The 19,153-nt window shown below is 38.5% G+C and overlaps 1 protein-coding gene across 4 annotated transcripts in view; it reads right to left on the bottom strand.

Moving 5' to 3' along the window:
* The window catches only part of BTC (betacellulin), a 44,871-nt gene extending 28,605 nt beyond the window's left edge, over nt 1-16,266 (bottom strand). For 2 of the 4 annotated variants that reach the window (XM_002745724.7, XM_017970492.4), the window contains exon 1: nt 16,005-16,266. In XM_002745724.7, the coding sequence (XP_002745770.1) occupies nt 16,005-16,068 (64 nt within the window). In that variant the 5' untranslated portion in view covers nt 16,069-16,266. Of the gene's footprint in view, nt 1-15,372 lie in introns of all 4 variants that reach the window. The other 2 variants (XM_008993177.5, XM_008993178.5) reach the window with 2 other exon arrangements.
* Between the last annotated feature and the right edge of the window lie 2,887 nt (nt 16,267-19,153).

Genomic DNA, 19,153 nt, shown 5'->3' with positions numbered 1-19,153 from the left:
AGATGACCTAAATAACTGACAATGGAGAACGGATTAAATACATTGAACTATCCTCATGCAAAAAAACACTATTTAGCCCTTAAAAGATATTCAAACATGAATAGAACATTTTAATATGTTCCTAAATAAAGCAGACTACACAAAAGTAATATAGCATGATCTGCATGTGGGAGTATATACTCATCTGTTTGTGTATGTATGTAAGTGTGATAAGTGTAAAAACCTATCCATATAGTCAAAATGTGAATAAGTAAATAGAGAGCTGCTCACACTGGTTAGGAGGCAACATTTTCCTTAATTTTTCCTATTTGTGCTTTGTAAAAGCACATTTTATCTGTTGCAACAAGAAAAAAAAGAAATGACTCATGTATTTCTTTTTTAAATTGCAATTTGGCTACCAAATTTCTAGATTATTTACACATTTTCTCCCAGCATCTGCCCTTTCATTCACACTCAAAATAAACAGAAACAATCACTTAGGGCTTCTGAAGCACAAGAATTTTATATTACTAATATTTGTATCCTGGTGCCTAACACAGAATTTAATGAATATTCAACGAATATTGAAAGACTGAATGAATCAATCTATATACAAACAAGGAAAAACTCTATATTCAAAAATCTCAGGAGCAATTGCTAGTGAAAAATAATAAAATATATTTAATTTATTTCTAAAATCCCATCTATGGACTTTCTTCATGGGGAGTAACAGGAGGCCTTAATCTCTTCTAACGGTGGGATCCGAAAAAAAAGAAAAGGAAAAAAAAATTCTAAATCTCATAAAGAGTCCACATCTGCAACCTGAGGATGGCAGAATCTCCTTCTCGGGGTTATTGTAAAACTTGTTTGTTTTTAAAAAGAGCACATGGCTTGGCACATACTATACAATTTGCAGTCTAGTTGCACTCCTTCTCACTATCACTTATAATTTAACCTGTTATCCTCCAATTACACTCACGGAGGGAGTTCTGATCCCTTTGAAACACTGCTGAGGCCTTTAAACATCCCCACAGGCTGGGGGCTATGGCCCAGGCTCCTTCTGCTAAGCCTCATTTCACATGCTGGTGTCAGTTGGCAAAAGGAGGTTACTGTCCTCACAGGTGGAGGCAGCGCACTGGTGAGGCGGTATTCTCAGCCCCGCCAGCTCTCAAACCAAACAGAGCATGCTCTGCTCCTTTTCCTGCCCACCCCAGCAACCTAGAGGTCACAGGTGAGTGGCTGTGAACCAAAGCGAGCCCGAAGAACCATTTGCTTGTCCTCCACAGTTTTTAATAATTGAATCGAGGCAGTTCATATTAAACCTGAATTTTCTTCTTCAATTCATATAGCAGAAGGTCTGGCAAGGCAGATCTAAAATGCTTTCCTAGAAACAACTAGCTGGAACTAAGAAGCAGGTGACCCTTTAAGTGCCCCAGACTCCATGAGGCTACCTGCACTTATTTATTTTAAGTACTCAGGCTCTAAAAGTAAGTATTTCAGTTGTGATATGTAAAAAGAGACTCAGAAATCAGAGAAAGGCTCATAAAACCATCTACTAAATAATAATGGCTGCTCTAAAGAGAAAGGACACTCCTGTTCATTCATAATTCAATGAATATTTATTAAGCACTGTGTATTTGACACTGGTGCTAGACTCAAGACACTGAAGGTTCTGAAATAACAGACACAGGTATTATCACTAACCTCAAGGAGCTCAATTCTGGTAAGATAAACCCACACTTTTTTGTTGTTGTTTGTTTGTTTGAGACAGAGTCTTACTCTGTTGCCCATGCTAGAGGGCAGTGGCATGATCTCGGCTCACTGCCCTCTCTGCCTCCTGGGTTCAAGCGATTCTCAGGTCTCAGCCACCCAAGTAGCTGGGATTACAGGTGCCCACCACCATGCCCAGCTAATTTTGTATTTTTAGTAGAGACGGGGTTTCACTGTGTTGACCAGGCTGGTCTTGAACTCTTGACCTCAAGTGATCCACCCGCCTGAGCCTCTCAAACTGCTAAGATTACAGGTGTGAGCCACCAAGTCCAGCCTGACACACAAATCTTTAAGGTACAGTATAATATGTACAACAACAATGATAACACAGAAGTAATAGGATGCAAAATCAACTCTGCTAAATGGCAAAGACTTCATGGAGAAATTGAGATTTACCATGAGTTCTTAATGAGGAATAAATGATTTTTAAAAACATCAGTTAATAACTTTTACAAAAAACAAAAAAAGTGTAAGATCATCATAATGTTTTGTTTCAGAAGTGGATAATATTTATGTGGTCATAATAATATTGATGATTTAACAAAAAATTTTCATAAACTCAGGGCTGGTAATCAGCTCACATATACCACGTGGGAAAATTGGTCAAGACTAATCAGTGTGTGCTGTGACAGTTCTTAATTTTTTGAGTATCGGTCCTGGAATTATGAGAGAAGATAAAATCAGCAGATAAAGTCCAAACCTGACAAGTAGAGAAGTAGCATTATAAGGAAATATTTCCAGTAAACAGTTGAATACTAGAAGAAACATCAAAAAGAGTCAAAAGTGGTTAGCAGAGAGGCAGGAAAGTATGGTGCAAAGATCTGCTATTTATTTTTATAAGCCTCTTAGTACTATCTAATTGTTTAAATAAAAAATCTATGCATATTTATCACTTTATTAAAAACATAACTAATTTTTAAGAAAAGGTTAAATAAAGTTGTAGTTTACCAGGGCATTCGAAAAAAAAAAAAAGAAACAGAGGACAACTCATAATAAGCAAAAAAAATAACTTGTTAGAGGATATGGCAGGAAACAGCACAACTTGTCCAGCTTGTTTGGAGGGTGGGTGCAGACTGTGATATATGAGGAGGCTGGCAAACAAGTAGGCAACAAAAGGCCTACATGCCATGTTAGTTGGGATTCTGTTATGCAGCTAAGTTGAGACCACTGAAGAGTTTTAACTGAGAAGCAATATAATCATCTGTTTTTTTTTTCCATTTTGAAAAGGCTACTTTAATATCAGCATGGGTGATTCAGATACACCTAAACCAAGAGGGTAGCACTGGGTATGCAGAAAAAGAAAGGCTTATAAGGGATAGCCACAAATAAAATTGAATGACCTGGTGACTGAGATAGTGTAGGAGGTGAAAAAGGCAGTCTGGGATGACCCCAGAGTTTGCTGCTCAAATAACTGGCTGGATTGTGGAACCAATCACAAAGATACAAGGTATACAGAAGGGAAACAGTGTGGGCATAGAGAAAAATTCAGTTTGGGTCACTGAGTTTAAGATGACTATGGCTCACCTAGAAAGCAGTAGATGAGGTGTAGATTCAGAAATTTGGAGCAAAGCCAAGCTACGGGTTCTATTTTGGGGAATAATGGAAAATAAACTGGAATTTAATTCCATGAGAATGGACCTCTCAAAAAAAGGCAATGTGAAAAGAAAGGGCTTGTTAAGGGCAGAATTCTGAAAAATCCAGTGAAATAAGAACATTTAAAGGAAAGCACATTATTAAAATAATCATCTTTATCAGGGAAAGCATGAATTGTATTTTAAAGAAAATGAAGGAAAATATGATACTCAGCTGTAGAAAACACAGTAAGATTTCCACTTAAAAGGATCATAGGTTATGTTAAAATTTCGTATTTTTAAAACTGAAAGTATGGAAATTTCCCACAAACTAATTCTCAACTCCCCAGAAATCATCCCCTGGGAAAGTTCATCAAGCCCATATTTAAACTTTCGGTACAGAAATTTCAATCTCTTCCAAAACATGCCATTTCAAGAAGACCATTTTGTCTATTCTTTCAATCATGATCATTCATTCATTCATTCCAAAAAATATTAACAGATTTTTCTAAAGCTCTATAAATGCTTCTTTATATTGAGCTGGTTTTTGCCTTCCTGTTATTTTACTCTGCTTCTTGGAATCACCTAAAATAAGTCTAATCTCTCTTTTCCATGACAGATTCTCATATCTTTAAAGCCAGCTATTAAGTCCCCATGAAATAATTTTACTTCTTCAGGCTAAACATCCTGGTTCCTTCAATCACATTTTATAGTATCATCAAGACCCCTCATAAACTTTGTCATCCTGTCCTAAATGCATTGTCAAAATAAAATGCCATCCATAGTCTGGCCAAGACAGAATAGAGTGGGGCTTTCAGGCCCCACACTGGGAATTCCCCATAGCATATCAGCCCTTTTTGCCCATCACATTAATACTGGGGTTTTATTTTCCTTACCATAAAATGAAGCTCCTCTGTTTTTTATACTTCTGGAAAGCAATGTATTTGTGGCTTCTTTTTTTTTTTTCTTATTGCTGTAGTTCTGTTTTGTTGCATTTTTTTTCACCATAGGAAAATGGTTTTTACACTTTTTCCTTTCAAATGTTTTTGTGTCAGATTTCATCTATCATTCAAATATTTTACAATCTTTATGTTGCCTGATTGCTTTCGTTCAACCTATTGTCCATACCTCACTGTCTACATGACCTGAAGAATTTCTCAGGTGCATTAAATCTTTTAAAAATATATAAAATGATGTTAACTGCACTTGCTAAGTCACTAGAAATTAGTGCCTATTTCTGGGGATAGTTTTAAAATATTGACTCCACTCATAAAATTAAAGACCAAAGGAAAGAAATCCAATTCTACTTCAGTGAACCAAGGCTCCATTTATTTTTGTGCACTTTGAGATTCTCAAGTTAAAAATTACAGAATGTATTAAAAGTATTATCCCATCAGTCAGCATGGGGAATGAAGTCAATGTAAACAATACGAGCATTCAAAAAGAGGCAGCCTGACAAGGAGCATGACACGCTGTCTCAAAGTCACTGCTAATGCTGAGGTAAGTAGTACACCAGCTGGGTCAACTATTTAAAAAGATCATATATGACCAACTTAAACAGTCATGTACGTTGTATTTGCCTCATCTCTGAGCTGAATTTTCCATTTTTAAAGCCAAGTGCATTTTGTATTTTAAAAATAAATATAATATCACAAAATGTCTGTTCATTTCTATTCTGATGATTTAGGATATCTTCCTAGATACATTGCAAACTTCTACTCATGTATACTCAATCCAGTGATTTCTTGCCATAATATATCATTGAACATTGGAATCACATTCCATGTCTCATTAGAAAATCCAGCTTTAAGCCAAATAAGAATTTATCAACCTATGAACATAAGCAGAAATTAGAAGAATATTTCATAGTCACACCTCTATAATTTTATTTATTTCCTTACTTATTTATTTTTGTTCAAATGGAGGCTCGCTCTGTTGCCCAGGCTGGAGTACAACGGTGAGAGCTCAGCTCACGGTAACCTCTGCCTCCCAAATTCAAGCGATTCTCCCTATCTCACCCTCCCAAGTAGCTGGAATTACAGGCGCCTGCCACCATGTGCAGCTAATTTTTTATATTTTTAGTAGAGATGGGGTTTCACCATATTGGCCAGGCTGGTCTTGAACTCCTGACCTCAGGTGATCCGCCCAACTTGGCATCCCAAAGTGTTGGGATTACAGCCATGAGCCACTGCATCCAGCCTAACTTTGTTTATATTAAAGAGAAGAGGTACAGATTAATGGAGTAAAGGCAGCTTTGGAGTCAAATGGAAATGATTTTGAATCCTGGATCTACCCTTTAAGCATGAGATTTATAATTATGATCGAGTTACTCAACCACTGAGCTTCAGGGTCCTCTTCTATAAACTGAGGACCATAATACCTAACTTACACAGCCATGGTAAAAATTTAGCTGCTTAAAAGAAGGTACAGGGAAGAAATTATGAATTTTTAACCTAGGTAATGCCTTGCAAAGGGTAAGCACTCAAAAAATAGTAGATGTAAGTGACGAGAAGTAAAAGAAGAAAAATTTAAATTACCCTGGTAAAAAACTAGATTCTCACCCTCATAAGTGGATATTAACAAATTTCTACATTTATGGTGTGATTTCACTGTGTACAAAATATGTTTCTGATATAAACTACAAAAGATGAATACACATATACATGCATACATTCTACAATATCCTTTTTTGTATGTACTTAATGAGACAAAAGTATATCTTGGTCTCTCTGCATGTTGTTTCTTTCTAATTTTTGAAAGGAATTTGGAGTTAATAGGCCTCAGCTAATTAATAGAAATATGGCATCTTCTACATGCCTAGTTCTTTGTATTGTGAGTACAGTTCTGCCAGTGACTCAGCATACCATTTATGCCAGTTGGGGTTACTGATTCAGTTGGTTGGTTAAATGTTTCAGTAATACAAATACAGCTGATAAAATCAGATCATAGACAGTAATAACTAAAAGTCAAGTAAATTAAAAATCATATCTCTAATAAAAAATAGTTATTTAAATCAACTCTAGGAGTACAAGCTGTTAGCAACTTTCTTATTACATCTTCACTGACAGGTAGAAAAACAGGATCTTAAATATGCATATTATATGTGGAATTATTTCTGAGTCCAAAAAGATACCCCATAATGTGGAGTTGGATAAAAAAAAATAGGGAGTGAAAATCATGTTTAAACTGGGTTCGTGGTTAGCTGAAACAAAAACTATGAAATGGGTGAAGTGGGACAGTGTTCTTTTTTGTTAACTCCTTTTCTACCTTTTCTTCTTCTTTTCTTTTGCCTTCCTATAAACCATTATCCTCATTCTGCTTTAACATGGCCCCAAGGAGAACATAATTCTTGAACAGATTTTTCTTTCTAAATGTATTTGCTTTCAAAGCAGATCTTCAATGAGAGAAATTATCTAACTCAAATGAAACACTCTAAAATCTAGAGTGCTTCAACCTGGGTCTCCTAGAAAACAAACTGATATGCAGACTAAGGGATTATCACTTTATTTGGAAAGTATAAGCTTGGGGCAGTGAGAATAAGGAAGAAAAGAAGTGAAGCAAAGAAAGGGACAAAACAATAAAATGTGTGCACCTATCATGCAGGGTGTAGTTCCAAAGTGAGATGCAGAGAAACACAGAAATTTGCTCAGGTAGCATGTTCACTAGTATGTAGGCCACATTAATGATTTAAGAAAAAGACCCATACCTTGAACGAGTCCACTGGCCAGGGGCGGGGAGGGGGGAACGAAAGAAGGAAGAATGTACTGTATCATACCCAATTACTTTAATCACCAATTGCCCCTGGACAAAATTCACCCTACTGAGTGCTAACTCCCTCAATTCTGACCCCTTGGTGACTGAAAGGCCAGATCGTATGCCCTGGAACATGGTGTTTTATCCAAGTCTCAAAAGAGGAGCAACCTGGCATGGGGAGGAGCTGACCCAGAGGCAATGAAGGTGGTTGAAAGACTCTTAGGAGGTGTACAATATTTGTGTCCCAACACAGTGAGCAATTTGGGCATCAGAACATCTCCTGGAGAACAATTTTCCAGGACAAAGAGGAATTTTCCAAGTTCTCTTAAACCACCTCACCTGGAGAACTGACTATTCTCTAAAACTAAAAGACAGGCTTCTGGGTTTTCAGGGCCAGCGTGGGAAGCAGAGAGACAGGAGCAAGGAAAAGGAAGAGGGTCTTTACAAATAGTGTATGTTCATTCAAATTCAGAAAAGTAAAATATGAACTTCTTCCTCCAATGTAAAACATTATTCTGAAGGTAAAAATAGTATCTTGATGTTTAGGGAAGGCTAAAATGATGGGTAATACAATTTTTTAACTCAAAAAAGTACTTCACATCTTATATTTTTAAAGCCCAGATTGGGAAGCAATTTAGCAACCTGTCATATACAAACTAATTCATACACCTGAAAACTGTCAACACCACAATAATGCCTTTGCCAAAAAAATGAATCAACCTTTTTTCTACTATTACCATTACTAAATCTGTGACAAATTGAATGACTAAATTGAATCAGATCCCCAAAATAACCTTAAGCTAGTTTCTCAGAAATCATCAGTTGTCAAAACTTGACTTTTTGATTCCCATTCCTTTATGATAAGGTCAAATGAGGCAGTTAGACATTGTGACAATTTGAATGAAAAGCTTTGGGCTCACTGAATTTCCATAGTAGTTCAAAGAGAGGAGGTGAAGGAACCAAGGAAAAAGGACAATTAGTTTTCAAGGAGGATTATCCAAGTGCAAAGTGAGGTGAAATTGTGGCATTGGTTTCTGGATCCAGGGATAACACGGTCTCTGACCCATGAGGGAATAGTCATCAAAGTTGAATAATGGTAAAGAAAATAACGTAAGATTTCAAAGTAGATGCTTACCCAGCCTGAAAAAGCCCCAGAAGTTAAACCCTTTAAATGAGTTAAAATAAGCCAACACAACTTAGCATCAGAGTTGTTATCATCTTTATCAATAAAACCATTTGCAGAAGATGCGAATATAAAGAAAGAAAGATTAGGCAGAATATTTTAGGTATCAGGTATTTAGAAGACAAATTGTATTAGAATTCCAAAAAGAGGCAATGTGTTAACCTGGAGAAATCAAAAGGAAAAGTTTCACAGAAGAACTTAGAAACTGAGAGCCAAAGGAAATGACATGGAAATGAGCTTGGTGTCTCCAGGAGACAATAAGCAAAGCTGTTCAGCTGGAGTGACGAATTACACAAAAAGTGTTAAGAAACAAGGGCCTTCCTGATGTGTTTGTTGTGACTATGAAATAATTCCATTGATTTCCTTGTGTGGCCTATGAAAAGAAGACTCATTAAGAAATAGTCATACCACATATTGCCAGTTGAAGCTTCTCAATGCCTGCTCACCACATTCTGAAAGAGAGATTCCCAATTAAGAATCTGACTAGTCTAGAAAACCACTCACTAGATATTTAACAGTGAAGAAAATTGTTGTGTGGAAATCACTAAGAATGCGGTGTATATTCTTTGTTACATTTCTGCAAAGGCAAATGGAAGTGGAAGTAAGTTTATTATTTTGTGTGTAGTCTCATCTCACAAATCAACCATACTTACAATCACTCTTCTGACCCTCCATTACATGATGATTGTCATTTACCTAAAAGTGAGCAGGGATTTTCAGAAGTCTTCTATCACAGAAAGGCAATGTTTCAAATAACTATCTCCTGATGCAACAATATTTGAAATTTTCATCAATGTCATTTATTTATTATAGTTGTGCTTCATTTTTCACCTTCATAGTAAGATCTCAGTCAATCATTCTCATTTTAATAGATGGTAAGATATAAAATATGCAATGACTTTAATGCAAAAACTAAGCCTGGGGTGTGGGATTGATACTATATTTCAAGACTAGGACCATAAGAGAACACAGTTAACTGAATTCAGTTTGGGGGGGAAAAACTCAACTCTTTTTAAAAAGTCTTCATTATTGGTTTCCCAGTTTCCAAGTGGCCTGTCTTTTGTCCTTCCCAGGGAAGTCTACTGAGAGTTCCTTATTTTGAAATTCCACTTAAATTTGACTTCAGAGCGTTTTTAACCAACTTATGTATGATTCTTTGCAGATCCAGTATCAGCTGGGGTCTGACACAGCTTAAGATCAATGAGTATAAAAACAGGACAGGGTAAGGTTGAAAGCACATGTGGAGTCAGAAAGATCAGAATTTGAGTCCTAGGCATATACTATGCTTTAGGGAAGCTACTGAGTCTTTCACAGTGTTAGTTCCCACATCTGTAAAGATTTTTGTCCCCAGGTGCTGTTGCTACTCTAAGATGGGCCTGGAGGACCTCCTGATTATGAGCCATCTCCAACCTAAGAAAGCCTGGAAATACATGATGAGGAAACAGGGAAAAAGAAACATGAAACAAACCAGCAAACCACTCATCTGGACCTTCTGCAAAAGGTGGGGCCAGTTTGTCCCCAAGCTAGAGGGAATAGGTAAAAGGAAGTCTAGATATCTTCAGAGTATTTTAACAAATTCCTTAGAGAGGAGACCACGTAATATTTTAAGTCTATTTTATAACAAAAAGCATGAATTTGTCTAAATTACAAAATCCCCTGCCTCCAATTCCTAGGATATCCTGCAGAGATAGAACTAGATCAAGAATTCAAGATTCTGACTAATCCCCTCATTTGGAAATCATGTTTTTATCCAGGCAATATTTCCTTCAAAACTGCACAAAATTAACCCTTTGAGATATTTGGGTCTACTTACTGCTACACACAAAAAATGGTAACTATTAATTTGGCTACTTTTTAATTCTTCTCCCATTTTTTCCTTCACCACTACCAAAGAAGTATTGCCACTATTAGTGAATCTTCCCCTAATCACTCCAGCTTGTAATAAATTCTCCTTTTCTGAGATCATATTTAATCTGTACTATGCAATTTTAACTTTCTTAAGGATTAAACTATTACACAATGTTTCATTTTGAATGAACATTTTTATCCTATGTAAGTCTTTCTACTTACTGCTACACACAAAAAATGGTAACTATTAATTTGGCTACTTTTTAATTCTTCTCCCATTTTTTCCTTCACCACTAGAAAGACAATGGCTTACATTCAGACTTTTCTCATTAATGTTTAACAGTTTTAGACACACTGTAAACAGTATTAGACATACTTCAAAATAGTAAAATGTAAAATAGTAAAAATGTTTAGGTCTGTCTTCCTATCACGTTTAATAACAACAATATAGTACTTTTCATCAACCTGCTTAGTACTGTGCCATGAGCAAAAGAGTTATGCATTTGGATAACTTAATGTTTTACTGATGGCAATAGTGAATAATCATCTTTCAGGAACAAATCTCATACCAGGCTAGCCTATTTGGCAAAACCAGAGTCAGCTGCCATCTCAGCAAGGAGCTGTGTATCAAAAGTAAGTCATTGTTAGCAAATCTGAAGCCATTGAAGATAGGATACAAAGAGTTCTGGGAGAAAGCAAACGCTTCCTACATTTTGATTATCAAACTAGGAAAGTGTGTCATGGAGAGAGGAAGTAGATGTGATTGTGTATGTGAGGAAACAGCAAAGTTCATGTCAAGATCTTTGTAACACACTATGAGAAGCTACTGGCCTAGAAGGACACTCTGGACTATCCCCACTCAGATTCATTCTTTTAACAAATGTTTACTGAGCACCTACTATACGTAGGCACTGGACTATAACTGTGAACGATCCCTGCCATTGTGGAGCTTACATTCCAATGAAACAATTTGAAAGCATGGCCATGGTGGACAAATTCCTGCCCTATTTTTCTTTCCTTGCTTCCAATGGTGACTATTAAGGCAGTTTCCTTTGATTGAAGTACAAACTCTAACACTCCATTGGCTTAATTAACACTGATTCCTATTCTTTTTTTTAGACAAATACCTATGAAATAATTGAAAAGTTATCTGACTATTCACAAAGTTAAAATAGTAAGAATACATTGAATATTACCTGCCAATTATTCTTCTAAAATCTTCTCCTGTATTGTCTCATTTTATCCTCAAAACGATTCTGTGTCTCTGAATGATAGTTACTTTTAATAACATTCTATAGTTGAGAGAATTACACGAAAGGAGTTTAAGTAACTTTCTCAATGTTACAAAGCAACCATTATATAATAACAATATTTACACATGGCTATCTGTTCTTAAGGATGTGAAAAAAATATTTTGTCCTAAGAAAACTTTTCTAAAATAATGCATTTTTCATTTCCTTGTATAGGGAAACAACTTTTGACATCACATCATCATCATCCATTCTTCTAAAATGACAGTTTTATTTCTTTTTAATTAAGGCAATTATTTATATAATTCAAATAAATCTGACAGCCCAATCTTAATAAAATTCCCTTAAAATATTAAAATTACCTTCTAAATATTTTACTTTCCTGGTCCAGTCTAACTTTTGTGTCTAATATCAATGCTAGGCAAGTACAGTAAAGCTCTTCATTGCATAAAATTAGGATCAAAATTGTCAGGTGAAGAAGAATTTGTAGAGGCATTTACCTTTTCAAAAGTAGATACAGATTTTACTTTTGCAGCTTTACATTTGTTCCTTTCTAACAAAACTAGTCAAAATAAAACTTTTTTGAGGATTTTTATTAATTACCTATTTTATAACTAGTGGGAGCAGGAATTTAAGAAATGAAGGCAACAGAAAGTAATTAGTCAAACCTGATGACACTCAGGAAGTATACAGAATCAAAATGTCAAAAAATTTTTAAGAGGTATTGATAACAATTAATGATTCATCCTGTGTTTTCCTACTGGCTATTATAATAACTCATACTTACCTAGAAATTCTATATTTTGGACACATTTTAAGTGCTTTACGTAGTAAAGCATTTAATTCCCATAATTGCATTGGTCCTATTACTATTAGCTTTTACAGGTGCGGAAATGGGCCAAGTAGGTTTAAGAGACTTGTCTGAAGTTTCAGAGCCAGCAAGTCGTAGCACCAGGGGGTCATGCTCTAAAGGTCTGGTTCAGAGTCTACAGGCTTGACCATTATATGACTCTGCCTCAGGATATGCTCTTTTACCTATTTTCAGTAATTGCCATGTGGGTTCTACCAGGGAGACTATGAAGCAATGTCACCCCTTCTCCATCTGCCCAAAGGAGCATCCCCTAGGTGATGGTGCTTTAATCAAACTGGAGAATATACAGGAGTCACCCACAAGTTCAAGGATAGAATCAGACTAGGATGCCCAGAGTGACACCAGACACAGGCCAAAATAAAGAGCCTGGTCTGTCCAATTCCAACCGAACATCATTAGCCAGGCTGCCCTGGCCCTGAGCTAAAGGAAGACAGGGTTTCCTGGAAGCAAGGAAGAGCCAGGAGAGAATCCTAGGCATAGCCAGAGCCAAGGATGGCACAGATGTATGGGTAAGCCGTAGGGAAAGCAAAGGTTTAGAAGACAACTAAGATGAGCTTACATGCTTTTTAAAAATACATTGAAAGAACTAGTTTCCAGTATTGGTGTTTCTTGTTATATGCAATGCAACATCTCTTCACTTCAGTGTCCTATCTCTCCCTAGATAGGACATTCTTCACCTGAATGTCCTATCTAATTCATTCCCTACCTAATTCAGCAACAAATATTTATCTGCTATGATCTCTTGAGACCAGGAGTTTAATACCAGCCTGACCAACATGGCAAAATCCTGTCTCTTCAAAAACTATGAAAATTAACCAGGCGTGTTGGTGAGTGCCTGTCATCCCAGCTACTCAAGAGGCTGAGACAGGAGAGTAGTTTGAACCCTGGAGGTGAAGGTTGCAGTGAGCTGAGATCATGCCACTGCACCCCAGCCTGAGTACAAGAGCAAGACTTCATCTCAAACAAACAAAAACAGTAGAAAATATGAGTCCTTTTTGGAAAATCTCATTTTTTTGAGAAAGTAAGATTAAATGGCTCAGCATTTCTACTGACTTAGAAAATGCCTTTAAACAGTTTTAGAAAATAAAACCAAATTAATGCATATAAAGAATATCAATAACGCATGAACAAATAACTTTATTTATATTAAATGTGTTTGTACTATATAACCTGCTTATGGTATACCTTCTTTTTCTATCTCCAACCGCACTTCTGTCTTTATAAAATTCCCCAAAGAAAGTAGTACATAATTTGCTTATATTTGAATGGAAATTATGCTGTAGAGATTCATCTACTAAATGCCAGATGTATTTAAGGAGCATCTACATTTATAGTAGACATAAGCCATTCCTAATTTAAATCACATGTTATTTTGTTTAATTTTTGAAAAGAATGTGACAGTGGAAAGGGCATCCTCATCTAATGAGGCCTCTTCATTTTACAAATGAGAAAAACAACGCCCAGAAAGTTGTAACTTACAGACATTTTAGAGTCATAAAATGGCAGAGCTGGAACCAGGGCTCATGTCTGCTCAATGCCTATTCTCATTGCATTTCCCATCACACACACACACACACACACACTACTGCCTCATGCATCATATTACATTTTTTTCCAAAAAGTAAATAGAACATGTGACATAATTTAGAAAGGGGACTTAAAAGTAAAGTGTGTATGACAGAAATAGGACCACTTAATGGAAACAGTGATGCCAACAAATTACATCCTTTAGCATTTTGCAAGAAGTAGAGTTTTAAAGGATTCTAGAGACCAAATTTGATTTCCCAAGCCAATCATTTAACAGGGTGGTTGTACATTTAGGTTATCTTGAGTTTACAATAGCACCGGATTCAAGTTTTGCTTTTTGTTTTTCATTTTTGTCTTTTGACAGGTTTAGAGAAGGAAATACTGTGTGACAGCAAAGAGGAAAGAATGTCCATCAACCTTAAATAGTCATTTGACACTTCTGCTAAAACATCACCCTAATTTAGGTCCCAATTAGCTTGTGTCCAGATTATACCTATGAGACAGTCAGGTTTTCTGGCCCACAGGCCCCCTCCTCTCTTCCCATATTGCACCTCACTGCAAGATTTACCACCTTTAAATCATTGTTTGCATCATATCACTCCCTCATCAAGCCCTGTGATGGTGTGTGTTTAATTGCTTATTGAATCTGTTCAAATATTTTAATCTGGCTTTTTCGGTTCTTCATAATCTGTCTGCCTCTCCGAAATTCTACTCTTTCCAGTAAAGTATGCTCATACACATCGCCAACCCTTACTAAATGCTTTTTCCCTTTTCTCTGTTCCTGCTTTCCTCTCTGCTATTGCAAACTCTTCCCAAGCCTCAAGGCATGCATCCATGTCCTCCATTCAGCCTTTCCTCACTATTCCAGCCCCCACTGATGAGCTCTCTCTCCCTTTTCTGATTTCATGAATGTTTCCACAGGTTACACTGCTGGACTTGCATTTCCAAATTCAGCCTAAGTTCTCAGCAGGAATCATGTTTTATCTTGGGACTCTCATGAGCCCTCTCCCCACCTCCATTCCTACAAACCTCAGCACCTTGGTGGTTATGGCACATTTTCAGTGAATACTTTGGCTGTTGGACAGTCCAGACAGGTGGAGAAAGAGAATGTCAGCTACATGCATGCAATGCTGACAAAAGCATCAGTACTATTTCTAGGGTTAAGTCTCAACCCCACTGCTCTTCTTCATGAATGTGAACACTCACTCTAGCACTAAATTTTTACTGACTCCTTCCTCTTCAGGGTTTGTTAAGTAAGTTTCTTTTCTCTAACCTTGATCCTAAGTCTGATCCACCTTCACCCAACTTCACTGTACCTAAATGAAAGTTTTTATTTAGGCTCCCCCTCTTTTTCCTCCATAAGAGAAATGTCCATTCTTTTTCATTTGTGGTGTCCCCAGCCTTGAAGACAGGAGTGATATCGTGGTGACACTTCAGCTATGTGTGGTAGACTCTCCTCCTACTACTTAAATGCTGCAAACCTAGATGTGTCTATAGCCCAGCTAAGATTAGAAAATGTCACTGGTTTCCCTTCCCTTCCCTGCCCGGCAAAATGACCATGATGCGGAGGGTATACTTTGAGATGGTGGGATCTTTCCTACCCAAGAGCCTTCTCATTACCTTCCTGCGGTGGAGGGCGAGGGGAGCCCTGCTTCCAGTTCTGAAGTTCCAGTTTTGCTCTTTGAGTGCTGACTCTTAAGGAGGAAGGAGAGACCCTCTGGAGGGTTCTAGGCATCCCGCTACTCCTCTTCCCGCTAGCATTCCCTAACGCCAGGTGATCACACCTTAAGTCAGAGTTTCCGTTCTTCTGCCTCCTGCAGGATATGCTTCTTGGTCCATAAACTCACGTGAGCTTCTTTAATGGATTTTCCTGCTCCCCCCGCCCGCCCCTCACTCGCGGGCACAGCGCCTCACCCCGGAGGATACCCTGCCAGCGCCGCCAGGCCCTCTGCTGTGCGCACAGGGCAGCCGCTGGCGACCTGCGCTCAGTGCTGGCAGCGGAGCCAGCGGAATCGCTTCCGCCCTGGGGCCTCCTCACGCGCCAGGGACAGCCTCCAACAGGTGCAGCCCCAGGTGTCCAATTGCCGGATTCTTAACCTCGCGCTCTCCCAGACTTCAAAGTTCTCCGACCCGCCCTGCCAGCCCAAGCGCGCCCTCTTGTCCAGATGCCAGCGCGGTTCAGGGTTCACCCTCCCCGCGACTCCAGCCCCAGACTTTCCTCCTGATCTCCAGTTCCCAGCACGGCCACTTACCCAGGGCAAGGGCCAGGAGCAGTGGCAGGGAGCTGGCGCCGCTGCCCGGGGTGGCCGGGTCCATCAACCCCGCTCTGCGGGGCCGGGCAGCCCCTAGACAAGTCTCCCTCCTTCTTCGACCCCTTCCAGGGCCTCGGGCGCCTGAGAGGGTGCCCGGAAACTAATCCCGGAGCCAGAAGGAAACGAAACTACTTCCCAGGCTGGCACCCTGGCTACAGGGCAGGGAAACACCCAGGGCGGGCGGCCCGCCGGCTCCGTGAATGTCGCCGGGAGGAGGGAGCCTCCTATTTATCCCCGCTCCTCCTGCACACACCCCGCCGAAGAGGCGCAGAACTTGGTCCTGGGAGCTTCCACGCTGCTCCCACCCAAATTGCCCCACACCCAGACCCACACCCAGGGACATATTCGGACTGCCCTCGGACCAGCTCACCACTCCCCCTGCTGGGTCGCACCTGAGTGTTCGTTTCCCTCCCCCTTAGGACGTAAACAAGGTAGAGAGGGAGATGTGAAGAATCCGCCTGGAGGGGTGTTGGGTGTGCATGTGGAGCCTGCAGGTTGACCTAAACTCTTGGACGTCACCGAGGAAGAGTCGGAGACCCAAAAGTGTTCTGGAATTCCGACTCCCTTATTTCAGAGGATTGTTAGTGTCGTGGAGAGACCAGAGTCACCATTCATTGTGGTTGACTTCAGGCATTTGATAATGCAGGCAATTTCAAAAGAGTCATTGTTGCCTTTAAAAGTCTTGATGCCATAGCGAAACCTCATCTCTGCAAAAAATGCAACAAAAACAAAATAGCTGGGCATTGTGGTGTGCACCTGCAGTCCCATCTATTCCTTGAGGCTGAGGCAGGGAGATGGCTTACGCCTGGAAGGTGGTGGTTGCAACAATCCTAGATCGTGCCACTTCACTCCAGTCTGGGCGCAAGAGTGAGACACTGTCATAAAATAAATAAATAGAAAAAAAAAAAAGAAAAAGTCTTCAAGTTAATGTCTTAGCTAGTGTCTGCGTGCATTGTCTTCTAATAATTTGTGAAATTCGGGGACATCAGGACCTACTTTAGAAAATTTCATTTGTATTTCTATTTACTCATTTACTAATTTATTCAGTATATTTTGATTTAATTGCACTAAGCAATTTCTGGAACAGAAAGACATCCTCACAGTTTTCAGAGAAAGAAAGCAGCATCCAATTTTACCTTTATGTGGTTATATATTTGCCTCCAAGATAACCAAAAGGCACAGCCATTTTTATGCTGATCTGTGTTCCTCATATAAGATTTATATGGGTAATTATGCCCCTCAGTACAGAAGTTTTATTTCTATAGCATCCAAAAGTCAGGTAAACCTCATTTTACATATGAAATGTAGTTTGGGTGTCTTCCTCTTCCTCCCCATCCTATTATTTAAATTACATAAATTATTATGCACTCTTCTCCCACAAATGACATTTCATTTCAAAACTAATTCAAATTATTTTACTGCCCCAGGCAGCTGATATATCCAGTGAAATAAAAATCATTTTAATTTTCAGAATCCCATTCTAGCCCCACATGACAGCTCATAAAACATTGGTAGAGAGGGCAGAAATGAGGTTTAGAGAAACCCAAAGTTGTAAGATGAAAGGTTATTGCACCCCACCTAAAAAGAGCAGAAGCAGTGGAAGCAAATGGATTTTGGCAAAATCTCCCTCCCTCTCAACACTTCCACTCTGCCTTTTTCCTTTCCGATATTCTCTCCATCTCAGCATTAGTGCCTCTTACTCTTAAAGTATCTCTTACTCTAAGATGGCATTCAGCCTAGCCAACAGCTGTCCTCTTAACCCCAACAGAATGCTACAATTTTGTTTTTCTTTTTCATAGATTCAAAAAAAAAAGCAAGTCCTAAACAAAAAGTATTATGTGTTTGCTGAGCATTGGATAATTCCGGGACTTGGTGTAAGTATTCATCACCCATGCCATTTCAAGTGGTAAATTAACTTTTTCAGGCCACTAGAATATGAAGTGATGTAATTTAATATACTAAATAGGACAGATAAATTAATAACCTTCCCTGAGGGCTTTATTTACTGCCATAAATAAAATAAATGCTCCTAAGACTATGCCTTCCAAATTTTCTGACACTGTTTTTCCCAGCCTTCAAAGTTCTCCAACCCGCCCTGCCAGCCCAAGTGTGCCCTCTTGTCCAGATGCCAGCTCAGTTCAGGGTTCACCCTCCCTGCAACTCTAGACCCAGACTTTCCTCCTGGTCTCCAGTTCTCAGCACAGCCACTTACCCAGGGCAAGGGCCAGGTTGACACTGGATATTCAATCTCTTCAAGGTTAAGAGACTTTTCCTTTCTTCTTTTTTTATTTCTTTTTTCACATTCTTTCTCTCTCTTCTTCCTCCCTTTCTTCTCTCTCCTTCTCCTCCTTCTTTTTCTCCTTCCTTCCCCTCCTCTCTCTCTCTCAATTCATTTGCTTATGGGGAAAGGTAAATCTGTAAAACAATCATTAAGTTTGGAAGAGTGGAAGGTAACAATTGATTTTCCTGGGTCCTCAGTCATGTAACTGAGTTGCATCTCAATACTTTAGTTTATAAGCTGAGCTGTTACTAAGAGAAGAATAGACCAAAGTTACAAGGTATACCAGAGTCACAAGGTGAAACTTGTATCCCCAGTAACCCCAAGCTAGGAATTGCTTGAGTGGTGTTTTTCCTGTGCCAGATATAGGCAGGTATAACCAGTCCTCCCAAATCTGGTATGAGGCTTAAGTAGATTCCTTTGTTGGGCCTTTAAGCATCAACCTTTTCCTCCCCCTCTTCTAGACAGGACAAAAAAAAAACTTGTAGTTATTTATGGGGAATAATACAAAAACAGACACATGTGGTGATGGAAAGGAAAATTTCTGAATGAATTTTTTTCTAGGTCATTATCTATTCTCCAAATTAAGACTTTAAGGCATTCAGTAACATAGAAAGATTTCCTAATGACCATTAACCTTATTTAATTTAATAAGAGTGGGTGAATGAAAATGATGGAATTTTAAAAAGTGTTATTTTTATAGTAATGATAAACATCATGCATTGTAAATTGTTAAAAATTAGTGGTACAGTTATATAGAAAGAACTTTCAAATATTTTATTTAAAACTACTAAATTGATCTCTAAGAAAA

Source organism: Callithrix jacchus, chromosome 3, assembly GCF_049354715.1.
Source record: "Callithrix jacchus isolate 240 chromosome 3, calJac240_pri, whole genome shotgun sequence".
NCBI classification, from domain to species: domain Eukaryota; kingdom Metazoa; phylum Chordata; class Mammalia; order Primates; family Cebidae; genus Callithrix; species Callithrix jacchus.
Note: the sequence above shows the minus strand (reverse complement) of the source record. Positions and strands in the feature narration are given on the sequence as shown.